Source organism: Falco naumanni, chromosome 10, assembly GCF_017639655.2.
Source record: "Falco naumanni isolate bFalNau1 chromosome 10, bFalNau1.pat, whole genome shotgun sequence".
Classification (NCBI taxonomy): domain Eukaryota; kingdom Metazoa; phylum Chordata; class Aves; order Falconiformes; family Falconidae; genus Falco; species Falco naumanni.
Window position 1 is genome coordinate 10,804,399 of NC_054063.1, and position 21,843 is coordinate 10,826,241.

At 37.9% G+C, this 21,843-nt stretch overlaps 1 protein-coding gene across 3 annotated transcripts in view; it reads right to left on the minus strand.

The window, feature by feature from the left end:
* Positions 1-286: 286 nt before the first annotated feature.
* SYT9 (synaptotagmin 9) overlaps positions 287-21,843 on the minus strand; it is a 72,299-nt gene continuing 50,742 nt past the window's right edge. The window contains exons 4-8 of one of the 3 annotated variants that reach the window (XM_040609291.1): positions 8,987-9,107; positions 7,730-7,901; positions 6,954-7,083; positions 6,220-6,376; positions 287-5,197 (exon numbers count right to left, since the gene is read on the minus strand). In XM_040609291.1, coding sequence (XP_040465225.1) covers positions 6,269-6,376; positions 6,954-7,083; positions 7,730-7,901; positions 8,987-9,107 — 531 coding nt within the window. In that variant the 3' untranslated portion in view covers positions 287-5,197; positions 6,220-6,268. Of the gene's footprint in view, positions 5,198-6,219; positions 6,377-6,953; positions 7,084-7,729; positions 7,902-8,986; positions 9,108-21,843 lie in introns of those variants that run through there. The other 2 variants (XM_040609292.1, XM_040609293.1) reach the window with 2 other exon arrangements.

A 21,843-nucleotide genomic window follows, 5' to 3' on the forward strand; every position in this document is an offset into this window, starting at 1 on the left:
GATATTAATCTTTGATATGTCTAAAAATCTTTTTGTAATGTTGATTGTGGCCATGGGATGAAACAAAAGGAGGTTTCAGTATCCAAACCCCCAAACTGTGTTTGAGTGCTGTAAAGTAACTGTTGTGTTACCAACTTTGTCTCTCTGGTCTCATTTATTTTATCAAAACACAGCATCTATGGAGAAAAACTGAGTTAAAACATTTCCATAGTGTTTGCTGGCTTTCTGAATAATGAAATGAACTTTAATTTATTAAATACAAAACAGTAATAAATACAAGTGCACAATTTCTTACAGAGTTTTTATTAAGGTCAAAACTTATTTGTTCAGACTAGATTTATATAAATAAATCACAGTACATTTTTACTTGTGTTTAGAAGATTGTAATACATATTATAAAATTAAGAAATTTTTGTCCCTCAAACCATCACTGCGAAAGGAATCATGCATTATTTCTACTAAACAAACAAAATGCCCACCTAATTGAGAGAGCCTTGATACAGGTATGGCTCTACTCTCCAAAATTAGACATGAAACATAGAGATACCAGGACTATTTATTGAACAAGAAATAATAAATTACAGTACAATGTTCATGTGTTATTAAAAACAAAAGTATACCAAAACAACACACCTCTCTTTACACACCTTTTGCAATGGGTATTACAAATGACAGCTGGCCAGCATGCAACCGAGTAAAACATTCCAGTTTTACAATGTCTACTTTTGAGCAAAAGAAGGAGGAACTAAAAAACCCAGACAAAACAAACAAACAAACCAACTGCCCAGATGCTTACAATTCCTCATGTCATCTTCCCCTCTGTGCCATGTGCTGTGTTCATCAGCAGTTGAGGTATGTCCTGGTGATACCATTCCTGAATAGTGTCCATCACTGCCATCAGGATTAGTGCACTTGATGGACCTTCAAGGAGATGGAGGTCCTTTCAGAGAACTGCAGGACCTGGGAGAACTTCCAGCTGTAGTTCTTTGCCCAACCCACTGTATTAGAAATGAACTGTAAACACAGGTCTTGAAACTACTCAGCCATGAATGTGCAGTGTCCTTACAAGATAATTCACACCTTGCACAGCTTGGTTCACATATTGTAAGGCTGTCACTTCAGAACAGAGTTACGGTTGCAAGCAAGGCCTTGCACTAGTGACAGCAAGATTCAAGGTGACGCTGTTACGAAGCCTGTCCTGCCATTTTTCCCAGCACAGGGGGCTTCTATTAAATTCTACAGTATTGTGGATTACTTTCTCTACATGATTTTTTCCTTCTAGGTAAGAAAGCCATTGTTTTCTCGCTTGATACCGAGATGTAATCATTTGACAATGCACTGTTATAAAGGGAATAAAGCTTTTAATTGATGACACTTCAGATTGAATCACCTGGTCTATGTTTTGTTCACTTCTTTCTGTTCAGACAAAATGCATTAACAGTAATTTCAGATAGATTTCTAACTGGGTAAAACAGATTTTTCAACTGAATTTCCAGTACTATTTCTCCCTTCCCATTTAGTATTTGTTACTTTTAAACTAAAAGAGAGTTTGCAGCTATTTTTTTAAATGGCAAATAGGTCCTCTCAGTGCTCAAATGTTTCCAAGTGATGAATATGTAAATATGTCTCTTGTACATCTGACTTTGGATGCTCATGTTAATATAGCCCCATATCATGTTTGCAGTTTAAAAACACACGAATGAAACCCAACTGAACTAAAAAAACCCAACAAACCAAGAAAAAAAGTAACCAACTCCCCTCCAACAACTATCCCCTCAAGCCAAAAATGGTGGACTAAGATAACCTCTTATTTTTCATTCTTTAGCATTGCCCTTTGCTGTTATCTCACTTTGGATTGAGCCAGTGGTCCCCCCACTGGTAGTTAAATTGGACCTCTCTGTAACCTCTCTGTACTGCTTCGGTGTTTTATGGATCTGCTGGCACAGAAAGCTGAAGTGTGCATTGACTAGTAGGAATAGTGTGAGCACTGTCTGTTTTATACTACATGCTTGCTTTCTGTTCTGGTACTCCCTGCTTCCCCAGATTGAGATGCATGTGTGTTTGTCCGCTGCCAGGATTATTTACAGGGAAAAATGAAACAAAAGAGAACAGAAATACTTTTAATGTCTTGTGATTTCAGTGGAAACAAATAAATATTTGAGCTTCCAATTGCAGGAGGGTTGTGCTGTAAGTATTTTGGCATGGGAATATCACCACACAACTTCCCATTATACTCTGCCTCAGTGTAAGTAGCTTGGAAGCCTTTCCCATTGACACTCACTGCTGTTTCATAAAGCAGTGTCTGAAATGGTGGTGGCTTGTTATGGAAAACTAAAAGTAACAGTTTAATAGCACGTTGTTAATGAGTGAAGTGGGATTAAAGTCTTGCTGAGATGTGTTTCTAAGGGGTTTCCTTTTCTATTTTAGAATTATGATACTTGTCATACAGCCTAATTATGCATTCACAGAAAATAGGAAAACAAATGAGGGTTGCAGCTTTGAAATTATTCTTGTGAGCCTTCTACTAATTTACCTCTGAGAATCATAGTTCAGAAAAAGAAGACTGAACAGTGTTGGGATCATAGGTTTCTCTGGGTTTCCAGGTGATTTTGTAGCAGTATATCCTCTGTTCCTTCCAATGTACTGTTGTATTATTGTACTACAGTCCAAAGACAACAGCAGTCTTCTACTGGCCCACAAGAACCATAACATGAGAATGTTTCAGATCTAGAGAATAGCACTGGTTAAGTGGAGTATAAAGGTGAAGGATGAAGTATTCAAATATAGAGAATAGCTATCATTCTGTATATGCACTGTTATGATAAGGCAGATATTTGTAAAAAGCACATAGTAATGCCACAGCCTGAGTAACAATTTGCAAGTTATGAGTCAGCAAGAATAAGGAGAATTTAATAAAAAATTAGGTTTTCTTCCTCATCCCTAAACCTTTGAGGTGTGCTGGATTCCAATCTTAATGCTTACTGAACAAAGATTTCAGATTTATTTTTTTTTAATAGATCTGTGTTCAAAGTAATTCCTTGATGCCAGACCCTTCAGCATTAAATAAACTGACTATGGTAATAAAATAAATAAAATCTGGCAATTATACTGATACTACTTTTCAGTTGATGCCCCTTTGGCTTGCTAGAGACAAATCTTAGAAAGGCTTCTGCACTCTTCCATGGACACAGAATGACCCCACTGCATACGTAGTTTATTTTTTACAGAAGTTAATGTTGCTAACATGGCAGTGGGAAAGTGCAGCTGCCTGCTCTGCATTCCAGGCTTGGATGCATGCGTAATGATTTGCCCAGGAAATTGAAGAGCTCCAAAGGAAGAGGTCCTCTGTTTTGCTCATGCCCATCTCCCCATGTTGACACCTGGGGGACAAGCCTGGGTAAAAAGTGCAGGATTTTGCCTGAAGCGAGGATCGTGCATGAACAGATAGATACAAACATTGTACTGTATCACTGGCCCGCTGATACAAAGTTCCAGTTGAAAGTGTAGTGGATAGTTTTGCCAGGGCAACTTTATATCTGTATTTTTTGTTCTTTTGGAAATGCCCAATTATGTGTCTGAATTTTTGATTGGGCAGGTTTTGTAGAGCTGTTCAGTTTGCCAGGGGTATCTTTGTATGTGGTAACTGTATTCTCCATAGCATGGCATGAGATTTTTGAAAACCACTGTACTTACAGGATTTCTGCTTTATAGCTGCAGCACAGGTTTACAACACGTCCACGATTTTCTGCAAGTGCCAATCTGTGCTTAACCCAATAGCAATTCTGATTTTCTGGAAGATCCTCACTGATAGGTTATAACACTAATTTTTCAAATTTTGGATCAAAATATCATATATTATCTTCAATTTGTGCATGCATATGTGTGTTGGCAAAATCGCAAATCCAAAATGCTTGGTGAGCATTCATCACATACAAGACATGAAGCAATATGGGTGCACATACACTTATCTGAACTACATATAAAGACCAGGGCTCCCTATCTGTAAGTACATAGCAGGCAACTACATTGCATAAAGTACCCATACTTCGGATTCGCATTTTTAAAATAAAAATTCCCATGTAAAATTTTGAATAAAATTCTCTCTAGAAATTTTGAAGGAAGAGAGATCTCTTTTATTTAGCGTGGCTAAATAAGTGGCAAAAATTCATCCCAGGGCCTCTTGTTCAGGGGCATAGATTTCATCATGTGAAGGAGTTCAGTGTTTTGATTTTTTTTTTTTAATGGTCAGAATTTGTCTGCATTTAAAATATACCAAAATAGCCCTGTTAATTCTACTACAAATAATAAAGTAAGTCTTCACAGGCACTATATATTTGGAACAGCATTTTTAAGATTACACTGTGTGTGTGTGTGCACATGCACACACATGTGTGTGCTTGTTTGTATGATAAAGCATAGCCACCTGTGATATGCTTCCAACTTTTTGCAGCATCATGGACACAACTAAGAAACATTGACTGGAAAATCATCTACAAAGGTTGAGGACTAACAGCCTCCATGTTATACAGATGGTTATCTTCTTTCTAAAAGAACACACTGTCATTACAAGTACCATATGTATCTTGTTCTCACCCAACAGAACTTTTTTTTTCAGTTTTTCAGATCTCAAGGATTTCTGCAAAGAACCATATTAATTTGTTTTCATGTAAGGTGAAAGGAGGCACCAACTGAGACTGAGGACACAACTTGTCATCAAAAAATAAATGTCTGATGACAATCATTCTTGAAAAAAAAAGTATTTAGAAAACAACCCATTCACAATACTCCACCTTTTTTTGCAAAGACAAGAACTGTATTTGTTGCTGCTTCCCATATTTGTTGGTTTTCATTGCTATCATGTTGCTTGTAAAACCTGGGTTATTCTAATGAACAGGAATTATGACTTGAATTTGGGTAACGCTTACGACCATACAAATAACCTATCAGTAGCAGTAGTGTCAGCTGGAGAATTAATGCTACAAGTGAATAACATTATGCTACTTATAACCAATAGCTCTTCACACAGTAGAAGACTGAGGGTCCTATTCAGCAAATATTCAGGGTCCTATGGCTGTGGCCACAGAGGTTCCAGAAGCTCTCGCTGAGTCTAATCCTGATTCAGGAACCAAAATGATATGCTGTGTATATATTTCTCTGCACAGCCTGGATGCGCTGGACACCCTCCCCCACTTGATTCCTGGGAAGGAAAAAAATATGCCTCTGTTTAGCTCAGTGACATAAAAAGCAATCCACAGTAATGAAATCTAAAGAAGTTAGCCAGGCATGTATGAAAAGAACAGGATGCCTGTGAAAAGGGAAGAGGTGTCAAAACCTAATTGTGGGCTCTGGCTGCAATAAAGTTTATCAGAGGGAAGACAGGTTGGATATAAGGATGTAGACAACTTCTACTAAGAGACACTTCTCATATTCTGGGAAATAGTAACCATTACACTATTCCTCACTTGGTGATGTGTTTTCTAAACCCAGCTCCCGAATGCCCAGGTAGGCATTTCAAGTGTAGGCATTTCACTTTAGCTAGCTTGTCACTTAGAGCACAAACATATAGGCAGAGATTCCCTACTTTTCTCAATCTTCTTTCACAGCATACTTGCACGTTGGCAGCACCCATGCTCTGAAGAGGCATGGTACATTCCCATTGCCACAGAGCCTGCGAGCCCTCGAAGATCTCCCTGCTGAAACTGTGCTGCTGTGGTCCCCAGGCACCAGTAAATATAAGTGCTTATGGACACAGGGCAAGACTACGGTATTTTTGCCATTTTGTAGCATCTTCTTATTGCCCAACAATTATTTATGGAACAGCCTAGGGTTAGTGCTTACTAGTAGGTAAAGTCCTCACCTGCATTCTAGTAACATGGCTGCACTCTGATGCATAAAGTATACTTAGAGAGGCTGTAAACTGCCTGCCTCTCTATATTAGGTGCTTATGGCATCGTTTGTGGCTTGATATTAATACTTCAGTCTTTTCTGTCTTTCAACATTGAGGGTAACATTGTGGCTGCTCATAAACATAGTAGGTTTTTTTTGACTGGGATTACTGCCTGACTTTAGCCGCGGTAGCAACAATAAAAGTAAGTCATGGTAACTCTTAGGAAGTAATTTCATTAGGTGTTTGATGAATTTTTGTGTCTTGTGAATCAGGATTAGTATTCCCTGTACTGGGGAGAGGATTAGACAGAGGGATTAAAAGGACATCTTTACCCCACTGGACTCTGTGGAATAGCCCCTGAGGATATGGCTAAGAAAGAGTTCAACAGGAATGCCAAATTTCTGCTGAATAGGTTAAAAGGGTGAGGAAGCCTCTTCGGCAGCCATCCAAGCGCAGAAGACCTGCATAACATTTCTGCTGAATAGGGCCCTAAAGACAAAAAACAAAACAAAACAAACAAAAAAAAAAACATAGGAACCTTGAAAAGCTTTTCTGATTGTGTCGCTTCTTATCAGTGCCTCAGATCTCCAGAGACACTTAAACATTTTTTTTTCAGTGCAGTTAGGCATCCTTTGAGATGTGCTAGTGGTGTGGATGATTTATTGTTACAAGAGAAGAAATCAAATTAAGTTGTTATATATAAAAAAAATAGGTCTTGATTATTCTGTAAACAAGGTCAATTTCTTTATATCAATTATCAGTGAAAGTTACCCAAGATCTTATTTAAAAAACAAAACCAAACCCTTAATCTAGTGTATAATGTTTGGTGTTTTCATGTATATATTAAAGGCATTAATTACTTTCTGTCTCCCTAAAATTGAAAGGAGCAGACTTAACTTGTATTTTACATTTGACTTTTAATATCATTATTAATGAGCCCTTTTCCAGGATTCAGTGCATGCATGTGGATCTTGGTTTTGGTCATAAAATTTTATCCAACCTCTAATGCCATATGGAAAAATATTCACAATTTTAGTAACAGGTCAGCAAGAAATAAAAGCCTTACCTCTGCAAGAGGATGCCAGTGAGCAATGGGTTTCCGAGGGTATGACAGCATTTCGTTCCAGTGGTCACGACCTAGACTTTCTGCATCGTTGCCTACTTGGCATACTCCAATGACCTCATTGTGACCTACACTGTGAAAATGTTCCATAATATTTTTTTCTTAAAATTTTACCTTTAAAACCATACCATTTACATATTTCATTAGAAACATCAGTCATGGATTTTCAGAATTAATTCTTGCCTGAAAAATATAATGAACTATAAAATACATAGGTTTGCTCTTTTCATTTCCCACTAATCACGATAATTTACTATTTTCCCTGTTATAGCATATACTTTGTGTCAGTATGCATTTATTTCTTATGATTGCATGAAGAACGCAATAAGTTATTTGCCTGTGTTCTGTAATTAGTTGCACATACAAGTAAACTCTAAGCTACAATTTAGAAATGGAGACGTGTTGAAGGGGTTAGCATAATTGTGCACAAACAAAACATCAGTGTGTGGACTGTCTGATTATATGTACAGTTATTTCAGTTCTGGTAAACATATATGTGGCTTAGTTATGTCAGTTAAGGATGCAAATCTGTATTTTAAAATTTAGAAAGGAAATTCTGCCTGACGATACAAGAAGTTTTAGTCTTCTGCCAAACTCAACAAGACATTAATTTCCCATTTATTGGGAAAAAATAGTAACTTTATTTCTAGATGCAAATCTACTGTGCAAGATTTTATAAGCCAATAGATGATGTCATTTTACAGCTACAGGTATCTCACCGGTCATAATCCATAACAGCTATCGACAAGTTAATTTGGTCAATGTTTTCTGGAGGGACGTCAAAGACTATGGCTTCATTGTAAACAGGATTAAGGGTATTCCTCTTGGTGGAAGTTTTTCTTTTCTTTAGTCGCCTTCCTTCACACATTAAAGAAACCTTCACGTAGGGATCTGTGTGAATCATAAGAACAACGTTGGTTTTCTTTTGTTGTTTTTAAGCAAACATAAATGGAAAGTGAAGGGAGCAGCCTTCTTGTATGCCCATACCTGCTTGCAGAATCAGTCACCTGGACCTGACTGGAATCTGAGCTTCTTTATTACCATGGAGTGCCTGGGAGGTAGTGGAGCTTTGAAAGCTTTAACTGGTTGACTGCTTATAATGAACAATTTAGGCTCAAGAAGCTCCTTGTTGTGTACCGACTTCTCAAAGGGTATTAAAATATTCACTGAACCGTGTTATACATGACTGTTTTATACAACAGCCTATGTATCAGCCTATTTATAACAGACTAATTACTTGTACAGGTTTGTAGGACAGACAGAATATGACAATATTTTACACAGTGGAATTTACTGATGTATGGTTAGATGTAATTCAAAGTGTAACAATTAGCGGCTTATATTTCTCTAGAGAATTATAATTATTTTTAAACTCCTGAACGTAGTAAAAAAAAAAAAAAAAAAAAAAAAAAAAAAAAAAAAAAAGCTATTTCTTTGTGGCTTCTTTCTTGGAGCTCTACAGCTCCCTGCTAGTATTTAAAAATCATCTATGAATGACTCTTCATTTCAATTAATTTCTGGGTTTTATCATCAAATTTTGGCAGGATTGCTGAAAGGAGTCTGGGATGATCATTGTTTTGTCCATACGCCAACAACAGCAGAATTGGCTCAGTGGCTCTCAGAGACTCTCACTGAGGGTCAGTCTTCCTCTGTACCATAACGGTAACAAATAGGCTGCTGTACAAACAAATTCCCAGTGTGAATGCAGTTCTGCCAACTCACTATTCTGAATCACATTGGCTTTAGAAATAACAGTCTTGCAATCTTTTTAAGAGCAGATTATTTAAAATTGTTGGTTGCAACTCAGCAAATTAAAATATTTATCTCTCAGAAACTCCTGTACTCAAGTAACTCAAAAGCTAGCAGTACAAGAACCCTCTTCTTGGAAATCATTCTGGCATTTGACAGTGCTGAATTCAGTGTCTCAGGAGGGAAATGGAACAGAAATCCACATAAAGCATTAAAGTCATTCCTACCTGATGCTCCTGTGATATCCATTGCCTTTAAATTTCTTGCCTTTATTATTGTAATAGTTAGTCTACCAGCTGTAGGAAGGTAGCAGAGTGAAAACATCAGGTCACCAAGATCCACATTGTCCTGTTCCAAGGAAAGAGATAGAATATGAAGCGATAACAACAGTTTTCTCACCCATAACAGGAGCTAAAGATAAAAATATACCTTTGGGGATCTACAGTTATGCAAGCAACAGCTGAATTCTCATTCTGAAACATATCTGAAAAAACAAGCATCCATCTGCATACAAGGTTCAGGTTGCTATGTTTGTTGCTATACCACCAAAGTTCTCAAGTGTAAATGTGGTTATAGTTTCTAGCACTCAGTCCTTGGAGATGAAACATATTTAAGTGATGAAGTACAACATGAGGCACCAGAAAACCTTTGTTCTATTTCACATTTTCTAGTGATTCACATGCGTCATTGACAAGCTGGAACAGACCTCTGTGCCTTTCCTGCTGGGTCTGCCAAAGGATACCCAGAGAGAGGTTCACAGAAAAAAACATTGGTTGCACAGGGCAAAGTTTTATGCAACACTCAGGCTTGCATAAACTCAGGTGTGATAGGTGTGAAGTCACTATGGGAATGGAGCAGTATCCACCTAAGGTGATGAGGACATTACTGCCTGTGCCTTGCACAGACAAGCTCCCTCAAGTTACCTTATCCACTTGTTTCATTGATAGAATGATTTGCCACCCTTTCCTGTGTCAGCAGCACTGGGGTTTCATAAAAGTAGTAGAAAATGAGCAAACCCTGTTTGCAGTTAAAAAGCATCTGTCTTTTTTTTTTTTTTTTAAAGGAAATCCAACTCTTCTATAAAAAATATAGTGAGTAAAGTATTGTATTACATAGTTTCTGAGATTTGATTTGCATTTTTTTGACTGAGCAGTGAACTGTCAGTTTCATAGACCTATCTCCTGAACCTAATATTTCATTCCTGACTAAAAAAAGTTATCCTGTCTAGCAAATTCAAAGCTATGTTCTTGGTTTTACAGGGAAGTGAAATACAGCTGTTGTGGAATATGTGTATATTGCCCGCTTAGCTTTGTGCAATAGTTTTTCTTCTTTCCCTTTCTCAGTCACCAAAAAATGAAGGGTGGTGGATGACACAAGTGAGTGAAAATACCTTGAAACAGCATCTAACAGGCTAGTGTTTGTCTCTGAGCTAGCTGCTGTGTAGACCAAAGCACAGAGCCTACACAGTCACTTTATGTAACTTCATAAGTCAGCAGGGGAGGTGTGCAGGACAAAAAGAATTGCTGTCACAGAGTTGTAGAAAAATGTTATGTTGGAAGGAATTTCTAGAGGTCACTTGATCCAACCCCTTGCTCAGACAGGCATCTTCACTTCAGTTTTCAGGTCATGCAAGGAAAAAAGAAATAATGTCCATTCATTCAGAAATATGGTCTTCCCTGCTGCTGTTGCTGGAAATGCTGTCAAAGAAGGGAGAAGCTGATATTATGGGCCCTTTGTCAGTAATAACTAGCTTTTAACCCTGACTTGACTTCATTAACTATCATCTTTTCCATTATAAAGATCAGTGTTTCATGGTAGCTAATAAAGGTTGTGAAAATATCAATATAGCTGATATGACTGTTCAGTGTCTTTTGATAGCTCATACTTGGAAGTAGACCTGCTGCAACAAACTCCCTGTCTCTGACTGACTTTGACTGTGGGAGGATCAAAGTGCTGTTTGAGAAGGTGATGCTCTAAGGAGTTGCACAGGCTAAAGTGATGTCAGCACATCCAGGAGAAATTTCTCTTGGCTAACACCTGCACTTAATGTTATAGGAAGAATAACTGATCTCTGAAATTTCTCAGTGGTCACCTGGAGCTTGATACCTATAACCTGGGGAACAGGAAGCAAAGATTTCACTTATCCTTCCCATTGTGAGGAAGGAAAACTTCCAGCTTTCAAGTGAACTTCCCCAGCTCTGAGGTGCTGTGACTCAGCCATGGAATTCTTTCTCATGCTGCAACTCTAAGGGGAGCAGACTTTCATGAGCCATTTAAAGAAATTACTGAGTGAAGCCATGTGTTGGTAATTTGGGGAATTTGTCACTCTAGCGAATTTTGATTGAGGTTATTTTTCATGAATTGGTTACAGACTTTTAGGAGAAGATAACATTGTTGAATCATGCAGGTTTTCCCTGGCTGTAAAGAAGCCCACCAGGCATCTGTTGTTTTAACTGTTTATCTTAGTATTTTTAGATACTGTCAACCATGGCAAAATCTTTCTGTATTCAACTCCAGTGCTCCACACAGTGACTAGGTCATTTCCCATGTGAATACTGTAAATGCTTTACTGTTCCTGCCAAATAGAAGAGTTTCCAGTCCAGATTGGATCATTCTGAATGGACATTTTAAAAAACTTTTATCAATTCTTATCAAGAAGTTCATAGGTAAATGAGTTACTATACAACCATTTTAGATACAAATTCCAATAAAAATGTTAACCCTCTGCATAAATGAACTGGGTAGGAAAGAATGGATCATGTGTGTTGCATGCAGTGTTAGGAATTATGCTATAATATACTTATCCACAAGCTTTGTCTTATGTTTGAAAAATAATCATCACTTACACTATGATGTATATTTTAGGAAATGCTGAAATCACAATAATACTTAGTTAATGCTTTTTCAAAAATTGCACTGGGCATTGTATAGGAAAACGAGTGTTAAACTGGAAGGAGAGCCTGTAATTTCTTCAGTCCTTTCCAGTTCTAGAAGTTGTAGGTGTTGTAGCAATAGATCACAGATGATTGTGAGATTCAGTCTGTTTGTAAGCCAGTGCTAGTAGTAACTCATAGCAGAGAATATACTTGAAAGAAAACTTACAGGCAGCAGCAGCAGAGACACATATTTTTTTGGCATACAAATCCTTCTCTGAGTCTGAAAAAGAAGCCCTACATTCTCACACTTTCATTTTGATTTGCAGGAAATTAACTACTGCTCCTTAATACCGGTTACTTGTAAATCTTTTCTTAATTTTGGAAAGACAGATATGGTAACAAAGTGAGCCTTTCCCAGTGCCCTGGCTATTCCACCCTGCTTAGCCGTATTTTCTGTAATTGAAGGGCAACATTTTTAACTGTCCCAAACATTGTAAATTTTGCTGTTGGGGCTTCAAAGTTCAACTTAATGAGGGAACATTCTTCAGAGTACCACCAGCTGTGACTGCACCACAGAGTTTGCATGTTTGTGTTCATCTGCCTGGGTAACTGCAGTGAAGCGGCAAAACGCTGACTGGAGGTGGTGTCACAGGCATGACCATTACATCCAGAAAACGCAAGTCCTTAATATAAATTCAATTTCTTGACAGAAGTAAGGTCTATGTAACAAAGCAGAGAGATTATTGCACGTGTTCACTAGTTTAAAATCACTGTGCCACATGGCTTAAGCCACAGATTGACACTAAAGGTGTACTGTGCTATCAAGAAAAGCTTTAGGAACAGGCTTAACAAGCATAGAGAGAGGGTAGGTTCTTCTGCAAGATTTATGCTTCTGTTTGAATTGAATACTTATGTGTTACTATGTATGCTTGACAAAATCTGGTGATTTAAATATTACTCTGCCAGAAACACTTTAAAATTTCTGGTTAGGAAAAGATTTCATAATATTGTACATTATCAAGTCATGCATTTTGTACATTCCAAATTTTTGTCTAACTTTATTTAGTGTGGTAGTAATACCATACTGTGCACGTTACAGTGCAACCAGGACAGTCCTAATATAACCAGACCAAAGGTTAATATTATTAATAACTTAAAAGAAAATACTCAGAAGATAATAAAATTACAGTAATAATTCATTTATAGGAGTATGGCCTATATAATTTTTGTTGGTCCTATTCAGCAGGAAGTGTATTGAAAGAACTGAATAAATATGCTGTAATAAAAATACCTAAGGTCCAAGCTCTTCTCCCATTGTCCTCAAAAACTGCCCACATTCAGAGGAATATAGCACTGCCTTAACTTTTAATCTATAACGTGCTCATTCCTGTATTCTAAAAAAAGTAGAACAACACTGGTGTCTGCTTTTCTGTTCCAGTGCCCCAGGCTTCAGCTTCAGGCTTGAGTTGATGGCTGAATGCCTTGACATGGTTAGCTGTGCCTTACATCAAGCCTCACAACCTGCCTGTTTCTGATTATCCTGCCTAGATTTGTTTCTGGGTCTTTGTTCTGTTAATGCAGTCCCTTATTCAACAGGGGAAGAGCATGAAGATTCTTCCTTAAAAAATTGCCCAGTGTTTCCTGGGAGAGTTAGATGTATTCAGTACAGGGTATGCAATCTGTTGGAAAGTTCAGACCAGAGGTGTAAATCACAAGGTTTGCCTGAAAACTGTATCTGCACAAACGGAATGAATCCCTTACCAGAACCTCAAGATAAATAACACCCTTTCGTTGCTGTTTGGAGTGTGGATTTACAAACTCTCTCAGATTGTGCTTCCTCCTTCTTAATTTCTGGTGGAAATATTTCATATATCATAAAAATAATATTATTTATAGAATTTTCAATGCCTTCTACTGAAAGGTTTGCTGTTCCTGCTTTTCCCAGAAAACATTTCTGGTTTCTCCCCTTTAAAATTAACACAAAATTAATATATCTTTTAAAATGCTGAACTCCAATAGTAATGTTAATAGCTTTTTAGTCTATAGTTACACAGTATTTATGGATTTTAAAATTATTAATTTCAATAGAGATTAGCCTGCAGGATAAATCACTCCTCAGTACTGTGTCAACAGCTTCACACGGGTGCTTAGGTGACTATAACTGCGCATATTAAACAGGGAGATGTGTAATCTTAAAGAGGACTGCAACAATAGGCCCTTAAATGGCTTTAGCTTTGATTCCTTGGAGGCTGCATTAAGAAGCTCAGACTGTACCAAACCTTCTCAGTGAAACCTGTAAGTCACTTGGTAGTTAGGGAGTTTCTGGCAAACGGGGTTGACATTTAGGATCAGATTTCTCCTCTCCCTTTTCATAAATACATTTGGGTGCAGAGAATGGGTATGTAAAATCAAACAAAACAGGCAGCAAGGACAGAAGGAAACAAGACAGATTATAGGTTACAACTTCTGCTTTTGCCTCCGGTCTACAAGAAGATATGCTGTCCTTGACTTAGGCGCTCATAAGTTTTGTGCCCATTTCTTCTGAAACTTGCATTTTGTATTTCTGGAGCAGACAAGCTGTGATAGGCGTGTGTTATCACGCAGTGCCTGCACCACTCTAATTAAAGCATATGTCTCAATTATACCAGGTTCCTCAGCTCCACATCTATAAAAAGACAGACACTACTTTTTCACTTCTCTAGTATGTTGAAAAAATAATACTAATTATGTATTGTGAGGTGCTCAGACATATCTTTATGCACCTCATCAACTTAGCATTAATGGGAGCACTTACAGGCAGTAAAGGCCTTATTTATTTTTTTTAAAGTTGCTAACTGTTGAAACAGGTTTTCAAGGCACCAGTGATTTTAGAGATTTTATAAATTCTTATTGCTATGTCAGAGCTGAACAGGTCAGGTAGCTTTGCATACTACCTCCTTTAGCAGTTTGTACCTGTCTCTGCAAAGGTCACTGGAAAACAGAAAAATAGCAGAGGTTCCATGAAATAAGATGATAACATTTGAGCTTCTGAAGCACAGAAAGGATTGATTACGAGTATTTAATTCAATTCTCTCTTTTTTCCCCCCTCCTAGCTGAGGAGCATTAGTTATATTTTAAACAAAAGAAAATCTTCCCAGTTCTTTCATAATCTTTCTGGGAATTAATGGAATTATACTTCTGTAATGCAAGACAAATTTTACTGAACATCATTCTAATATTTGATAATGTAGGGTTTTGAATTTCACAAGGATTTTTTTTAGAGGAGGTTCGCTCGCCTAAAAGAGGATAATTTAAGTATACTTGGTTATGTATTAACTCTAAATGAATTAAAAATACTTTTTAAAGTACTATCTGGTTTTTGGGATATACATTTATTGAATTGTTCATCTGTGTTGAGAAGTCTGGATTCAGATTTGAGTGAGCTAAGATATTAATTTGGTTCAGGTACGTGTCCAAGACACAAGTATTATGCAAATACCACACACAAAAAATTTGAGACTCTAATCTGTTTGGGAATGATAGTAAATCTAAAGTACTTAAAATGATGAATTCATGAAGGTAACTCTACATTTTTTATTATTTCATCATAGAGTTATTTTGACATATCTATGAGAAATGCATATCAAGAAAAACTATTTAGAAATGTTTGATATTAATTGAATTTCCACATGACTAGAAGAGTGCCAGCTGCTTTCTTATTACACATTTTAAAATGAATAGAGAAGATACAACTGGAAAATTCTATTTTCATGACATCTTAAATCAAATAAATGAACTCTAGTAAAGCAGGTATTTATTAATGCCTCAATCAAACAATATCTACAGATATTTGATTAAAGTTTGTGGGACATGGGAATGGCCTATCTTTGACAATAATTCTTGCAATACAGCAATGTCAGGCTATATTTGATGTTTTAGGCTAATTTGCAAATTGTATTATTTTCTCAATGTGATTCTATTTTTTGCCTTTCATTGCCTGTATTCCTTTTATTCACAATTTTCTTTAAAAATGAAAGCAAATAAGTAAAGAAGCTTTTAGAGCTAGGTATGCAGAAATGAGTCTGAATTAATTTACTAGGAAAGAGCATTAAAAACAGTTCTGAAGCTTGGTTTCACTACAGTGAAGAAATATAAGAAAGCTTAAGTGTTTGCATGTAATTCACTCTGGATTTTATACTGCTTTGTGTACACAATATAATTTTCATGTCACGTCATAGACTGGCTATTAGCTTTTGTGCCTATACAACTGTACAAAGTGTATATAGAGCAGCCAATCTGATGGGATGCACAAAAAGGCAGGACAAGAAAGCGTACATTTGAATTCCTAGTACACTCTTCATGGGCTTGTCTGTAGCACAGCATTTGCTACTTGGCACACATTGATAAAAATGCTGGACCTGCGAGATTCTTGCATGACTAATACAGTGAAAAGTATCATCAGCTAAAGAATTTAAGCAAAATTCACTTACAAAGGGGAAAGGAAGCACTTAGGCTGGCCATCCAACAGAAGGTGTTTCATGTTCTAATTTTTTAAAAAATAATCTTCTGACAGCTAAGTTTAACTTTGCTGCTTAACTAAGTATGTAGCTTGTTTTTTCTCTATTGTGGTTTATATTAGTAATTCCAAGATGCTACCACAACAGAGTTTCTATTATTTTCTCTCTGAGGTATTCTGGAGCACCTTATAGTCAGACAGACACCTTGCCTGACAGACCAGTGCTTTGTAAGGACTGAAAGAAGTAGGAATATTTCCAGCAGACTGGGTTGTAGAAAGCCACTGTGATTATCAGCCAGGAAGTTTATGTTCTTATTTTAACTTACTCATAGTTTTGCCTAGCATCTTGGCAACTTCTATATAAAGACTATCAAAAGTAAAGCATCCAGCAGATAGCATATCCTCCATTTCCATTTCAGAGCCTGAAGATCTTTTCATAAGGAGGTTTTTTGTCTTTTTCTCTCCTGTTTCCATCTTCTTTGTGCCATGACTACTTTTCTTTAAGGCAGTTCACTGCAGTCCACATAAGGAAGATCCACCAGACATGACTTAGGTGTCTGGTCTAGTGAGTCAAGGTATCTTAAAATGTGAGTAGCTGGAGTCAAAGGATAAGCCTTTCACCTTCATATGTTTCAGAACAAATTCAGTTAATGCCTTGGAGAAGAACATACACGTAACTTGCTTGTGGCACAATGTCCTTAGTAAGTCAGGGACCGAGGCCTTTTCCTGTAGGCAGTCAATGTACTTATCTCTCTAAAGACCCAACATCTCCATTGTCATGATTTAAATCCTATAAATAGGATGGCAGTGATTAACTGAAGCTGCCATTCCAATTGGTTAGCTGCATATTGTCCTCAGTGTTCTGAATGCATTTACAAAATATATTTATTCTTACTGAATCATTTAAGACTTTATTGACAAATTATTCTGTAATAAGATCCTTACTTTAAAAAGACCTCCATTCAGTAAAAATAAACTTCATACACATACTTATTTTTAAATATATGCTTAAATCCTAAAGATTTTAATGGCTTTGGATCCTTTACATAGATTTTAAATTCCGAACAACTAAAGTGCTTTGCTGAATCTGGGCCTAAGAGTGCATCTAATGAATTATCCTGTAGCTATTGAAATAAAGATAATGTCTTAATTTGTTCCAAACTAGATTGATGAACTGGGGAGATAATCTGAATTGAGCTAATGAAAATTAGTAGAGACATGATTGAAAAAGCTGGAGTTCTTGTCCTGTTTATGTGTGTGTGGCCATGTCAGAAATTGATTTCACAGGAAAAACAGAAATGAGGCATTCTGAAAATGAAGCTTCCATAGGAAGTTAATATAAGCAGTTTTTAACTTCCTCATCAGTCATTAAGAGGAAAGAGTGTGCACCGAGTTGTTTCTGGAGGCTTGCTAGATGGCATTGCTGGTTAGAGAAAGAAGTTAACTAAAGTTTAAGTTTCTCCTTGCAAGGTAAACTGTTCCTCTGAAAACTGTTTTGTTTTCTTGAATTGTAACTTCTTTTTGCAATTCTTCTATGACTTGTTGCTTTCTACAAAATACAAAGTCCAGTATAGATTTAATAATACAAAAAAGTCTGCCCTGACTCTTTCCCAGACATTGCAGGCTTTTGTGATTCTGATTATTATGAGGAGGCAGCAGGTGCATGCATGTGTGTGGAGGATAAGGAACACTTGAGAGCTAGAGAAAATAATCTTCCTGATCTAATATTTAACAGTGAAAATGTCATAACCTGTAAGACATGGGTTTACTAGAGATGTGCTGTGGACAGATTTGCTCCTCTGTTTCTTTCGGTGTATCCCACTTCAGCATATCCCACCTTGTCAGTGTTTACAGATTGCCTCCTTTGGTATTGTGCTTCAGAAGTCTTTTGAAAGGGAAGCCTCTTGAGCGTGAGTTTGATTTCACAATGCTAAAGCTTTAGAGGAGAGTACTTAAGCATCAAACCTTTCCCTCTGCAGAGAAGGCAGTAGTGCTTTAGAAATGTTGACAAGCTTGGGAATAGCTATGAAATATAAATTGTTCTACAGAGGAATAGATGTTTGGAGGGCAATTTTTTCTCGAAAGGAAATGTAAGGGAGAGCTTCAGCTGGGAAACATAAAAGTTTTGATGGCAGGTGAAGACATTAAAAATGGAAGGACAAGTAGGTCAGGCAGACAGGGATGCCTCACAAAGGGCAGTTTCACAAAACAACCTAACAGTGCAATCTGGAAAAATGGGCAGTAGTTTCCTAAAGTAAGGACCATAGCTTTTAATGAATGTCCATCAGTATCTGTCATGTCAAGCCCAATAATTTTTGAGCAGGCTGTATTTGATTTGGATTAGACCTCAACTTTTTGTGGAACACTGAGATTGAAAAACCAAAGAAAACCAGAGTCACTGTAGTGTGCAGTATCTTACCATACCAGCTAACCTGTCTGGGCCAGCCTTGCTGACTAAAGAGGAAATTCTTGATGAACATCACACAGATGGAAAGAGATGAGAAAATAAACGCTCATGATCTCAAGGCTAAATGCTAGCTTGCTGTAAGAAGGGGAGACTAAATTACACGTCAAGTGTTCACTATCTCTAGGCAAACGTGAGCTTGTAGAAAATGAAGCAGCAAATTCATTCTAATGCATAAAATTATTTTTACCATGAATTATTTGCCAGTTACTTACATTAAGTTATATATATTGTAAGTTATATATATACTTACATTAACTTACATTAAGTTCTTGCTTACATTCTGACATAAGTTGAAAGTAATGTTTAATTATCTCTATATCCCACTAATAATGAAAATCTCAAATACATCCAAGAAAAATGCAAGAGAGGAAGCTGGTTTTAAAAATAAGTTAGCTGATCAAAATATTTTAATCCAAAATGTCTTGCCTGTTAATATTTCTTCCTTCTGTGTTAAAATGAAAATGTCAATTTAAACTAATCTTTATGCAAATTAATAGATTGGCCTTTCACTCTACCTTGAGTTACAATGGCTGCACGTGACCTTACAGCTCCACTAAAATATCAAAAGATACCCTGTCTTCTAACCCCACTCAATCACCTGTTCATGTACAGGGACTGAGAGCACGCAGTGTGCCAGGGCCCAGGGCAGTAACAGGCCCTACTGGCCCTGGCCACCACAGGGCCTGCCCCTGCCCTGCCGGGGCCCAGGCCCTCCCTCCAGCACAGCACTGCCCAGCCGGGGGCTGCTGGGGGCTGCCTCAGCCACACCAGTGGGTCTGTAGCTCCCCACAGCCCAGTCCTGCCTGGCCATGGGCCCTGCTGTGCTGGGCCCTGCTGTGCTGGGCCCTGCTGTGCCAGGCCCAACCATGGACCCTGCTGTGCCGGGCTGCTCTGTGCCAGGCCTGGCCATGGGCCCTGCTGTGCTGGCCTCCACTGTGCCAGGCCCACCCACATGCCCCTCTGTGCCAGGACCAGCCATGGGCGCCGCTGTGCCAGGCCCACCCACATGCCCCTCTGTGCCAGGACCAGCCATGGGCGCCGCTGTGCCAGGCCCACCCACAGGCCCCACTGTGCCAGGCCCAGCCATGGGCCCCACTGTGCCAGGCCTTCCCATGGGCCCAGGGCCCAGCCTGGCTCGGCCTGGCCTGGGGAGCTGGCTGATGCCCAGGGCTGCCACCTGGGCTGCCTGGCTGGGTGGGACCTGGATGGTGAGCAGCCAGCCCTTCTGCCCTGCTGACATAGCCCGAGTTACGGATAAAGCCTCTCGCAGTGTGGCCATACTGTATTTTTAAAAAAAGCTGATATAGACATGGTGCTGCAGCTCGATGATATTAAAAATTTGGGCCCTCTAGCAGTCCCTCGCCTTTGCTTAGCACTGAGTGGCATTCTCAGTGAAGGCATTTTGTGTTGTGTAAAGCACAGGCCCTTTATATCATGCATTCTGAGCACATCATTCGGAAAAATGAGAGAAACTAAGTACCTGGATAGTGCTGAAAAAAGATGGAGAGAGTCATAGTATCAGGGGGGAAAAAAAAGAAATGTTTTTTTCAGTCTGTGTAAGCACCTGTAGTGTTTTGTGGACATGTTCATTATACTCAGGTCTTCTGTGCTGACTTCCTTGCTACTCAGGCTTAGCATAGCATGAAAAATGAGTAATAAAGAAAGGCCATTTTTTATAAATCTGAATCTACTTTTAACCTAAATAAAAGTTTGCTTTACAGTTTTGGGTTTGAAGTTGATATGAAAGAGGATGGTCAAAATAGTACAGTGTGCTTGAAAAATAGAAAGCTAATGTCAAATTCTATGTTGCAGTAGCATGCCTTTCTTGCCATTCCAGAGCTTTTCTCTGGAATTTTTAATTATTTTTTCTTCCAAATCAGATTATCTCTTGTTGGATTTTGCCATGTGCTCTGTAATTCCATCCCAGGTCTAATTTCAGTAGAGAAGATATGGTGGGCTGGTATATGTGTACCTGTGTTTGTGCCCTGAGGAGGCCGGGAGGGGATCCTTCTGATCAGGGCTCTAGTGTAATGAATACACATGTGCTTTGTTTGGCCCTAGATTTTGACCGCTTGAATATAATGGGCTTCTTTTGCCAACCAGTAAAATAACTATTAGTGAACTGTGTATTGCCATTAATCCAAACTCTGTCTAATTATTTAAAAATTCTTGTGATATCTGGAAATCAAATCCAAGTTCAATGATGTCCCTGGTGTGTCCTTTCTCTTTCTTTCTCTTTTGGATCCTTTTTGGCTTCACACCCCACTAAAAAGTAATAAAATAATTATTACCTCTGTTAATAAGGTATACCTAAGGCAGACTTTTCAAAAGAAATGCTTTCTATGTGCAGCTCCCTTTAAGTTCAGTGCCCATTTAGCAGGTGGGGAGAGAAGCATGGCTTTATGAATCTATTTCTCCTTTTTTTCTTTTCCTTCTTTTTTCTTTTTTTTTTTCTTTTTGTATGAGTTACACAGAGACTTTTTTCATCATGATTTAGATTAAAGTTATTGTTTCTTTCAAATAGGTACCTTTCCTGGGTTTTCTTGTGATTTTAAAGCCATGGATCAAGTATCTTTCTGCTGATGTTTCTCCATGTGTTTTGTTCCTCTAGAGCCAATTCTGTTGTGTCCTGTCATGCAACCCACTCAGGTCAGGAACCGCTGATAATACTTCATGTTTTTTTCTAGTAAAAAGTAGCTTTTTTTCTAGAGCTCCCCGATGTTCAAATACTGTTACCTTTGAAATGGGTTTAGTTACTATTACGTGGTGCAACTAAATACAAAAACCTGGCTTGTGATCTGTCACCTGTATAAACAATAACACTGGTGCCCTGCCAGACTCAAATGCACCATCCACAGAAATTATCAATATAAGAAAAATGGTGCAAAGGGATCATTATGGCTTAAAAACATGTCTGAGAGCATTCCATGTAACCTTCCATTAGACTGAAAGCACAACTAAATTTCATAACATGTATTTTACCAGTAACACTTTGCTACAAAATTACCCACTTTTAACAATATAAAAGCAATTTCCATAGAAGTTTTGTTTACTTCTTAGTAATTTATTTAAATGGGTCACATAGAAAAGAAAATCACTGCAAATTTCAAAGCAAAGCAACCAAGGTAAAGAGACTACTTCACTGCAAGCAATATTCTGTTAAAAGGTATGCAGTTGTACTGCTTTGATTGTCCTTGCACAGCAATTCCATTTTAATTGGAAGTTAAGGGGAAGAATATAATCATG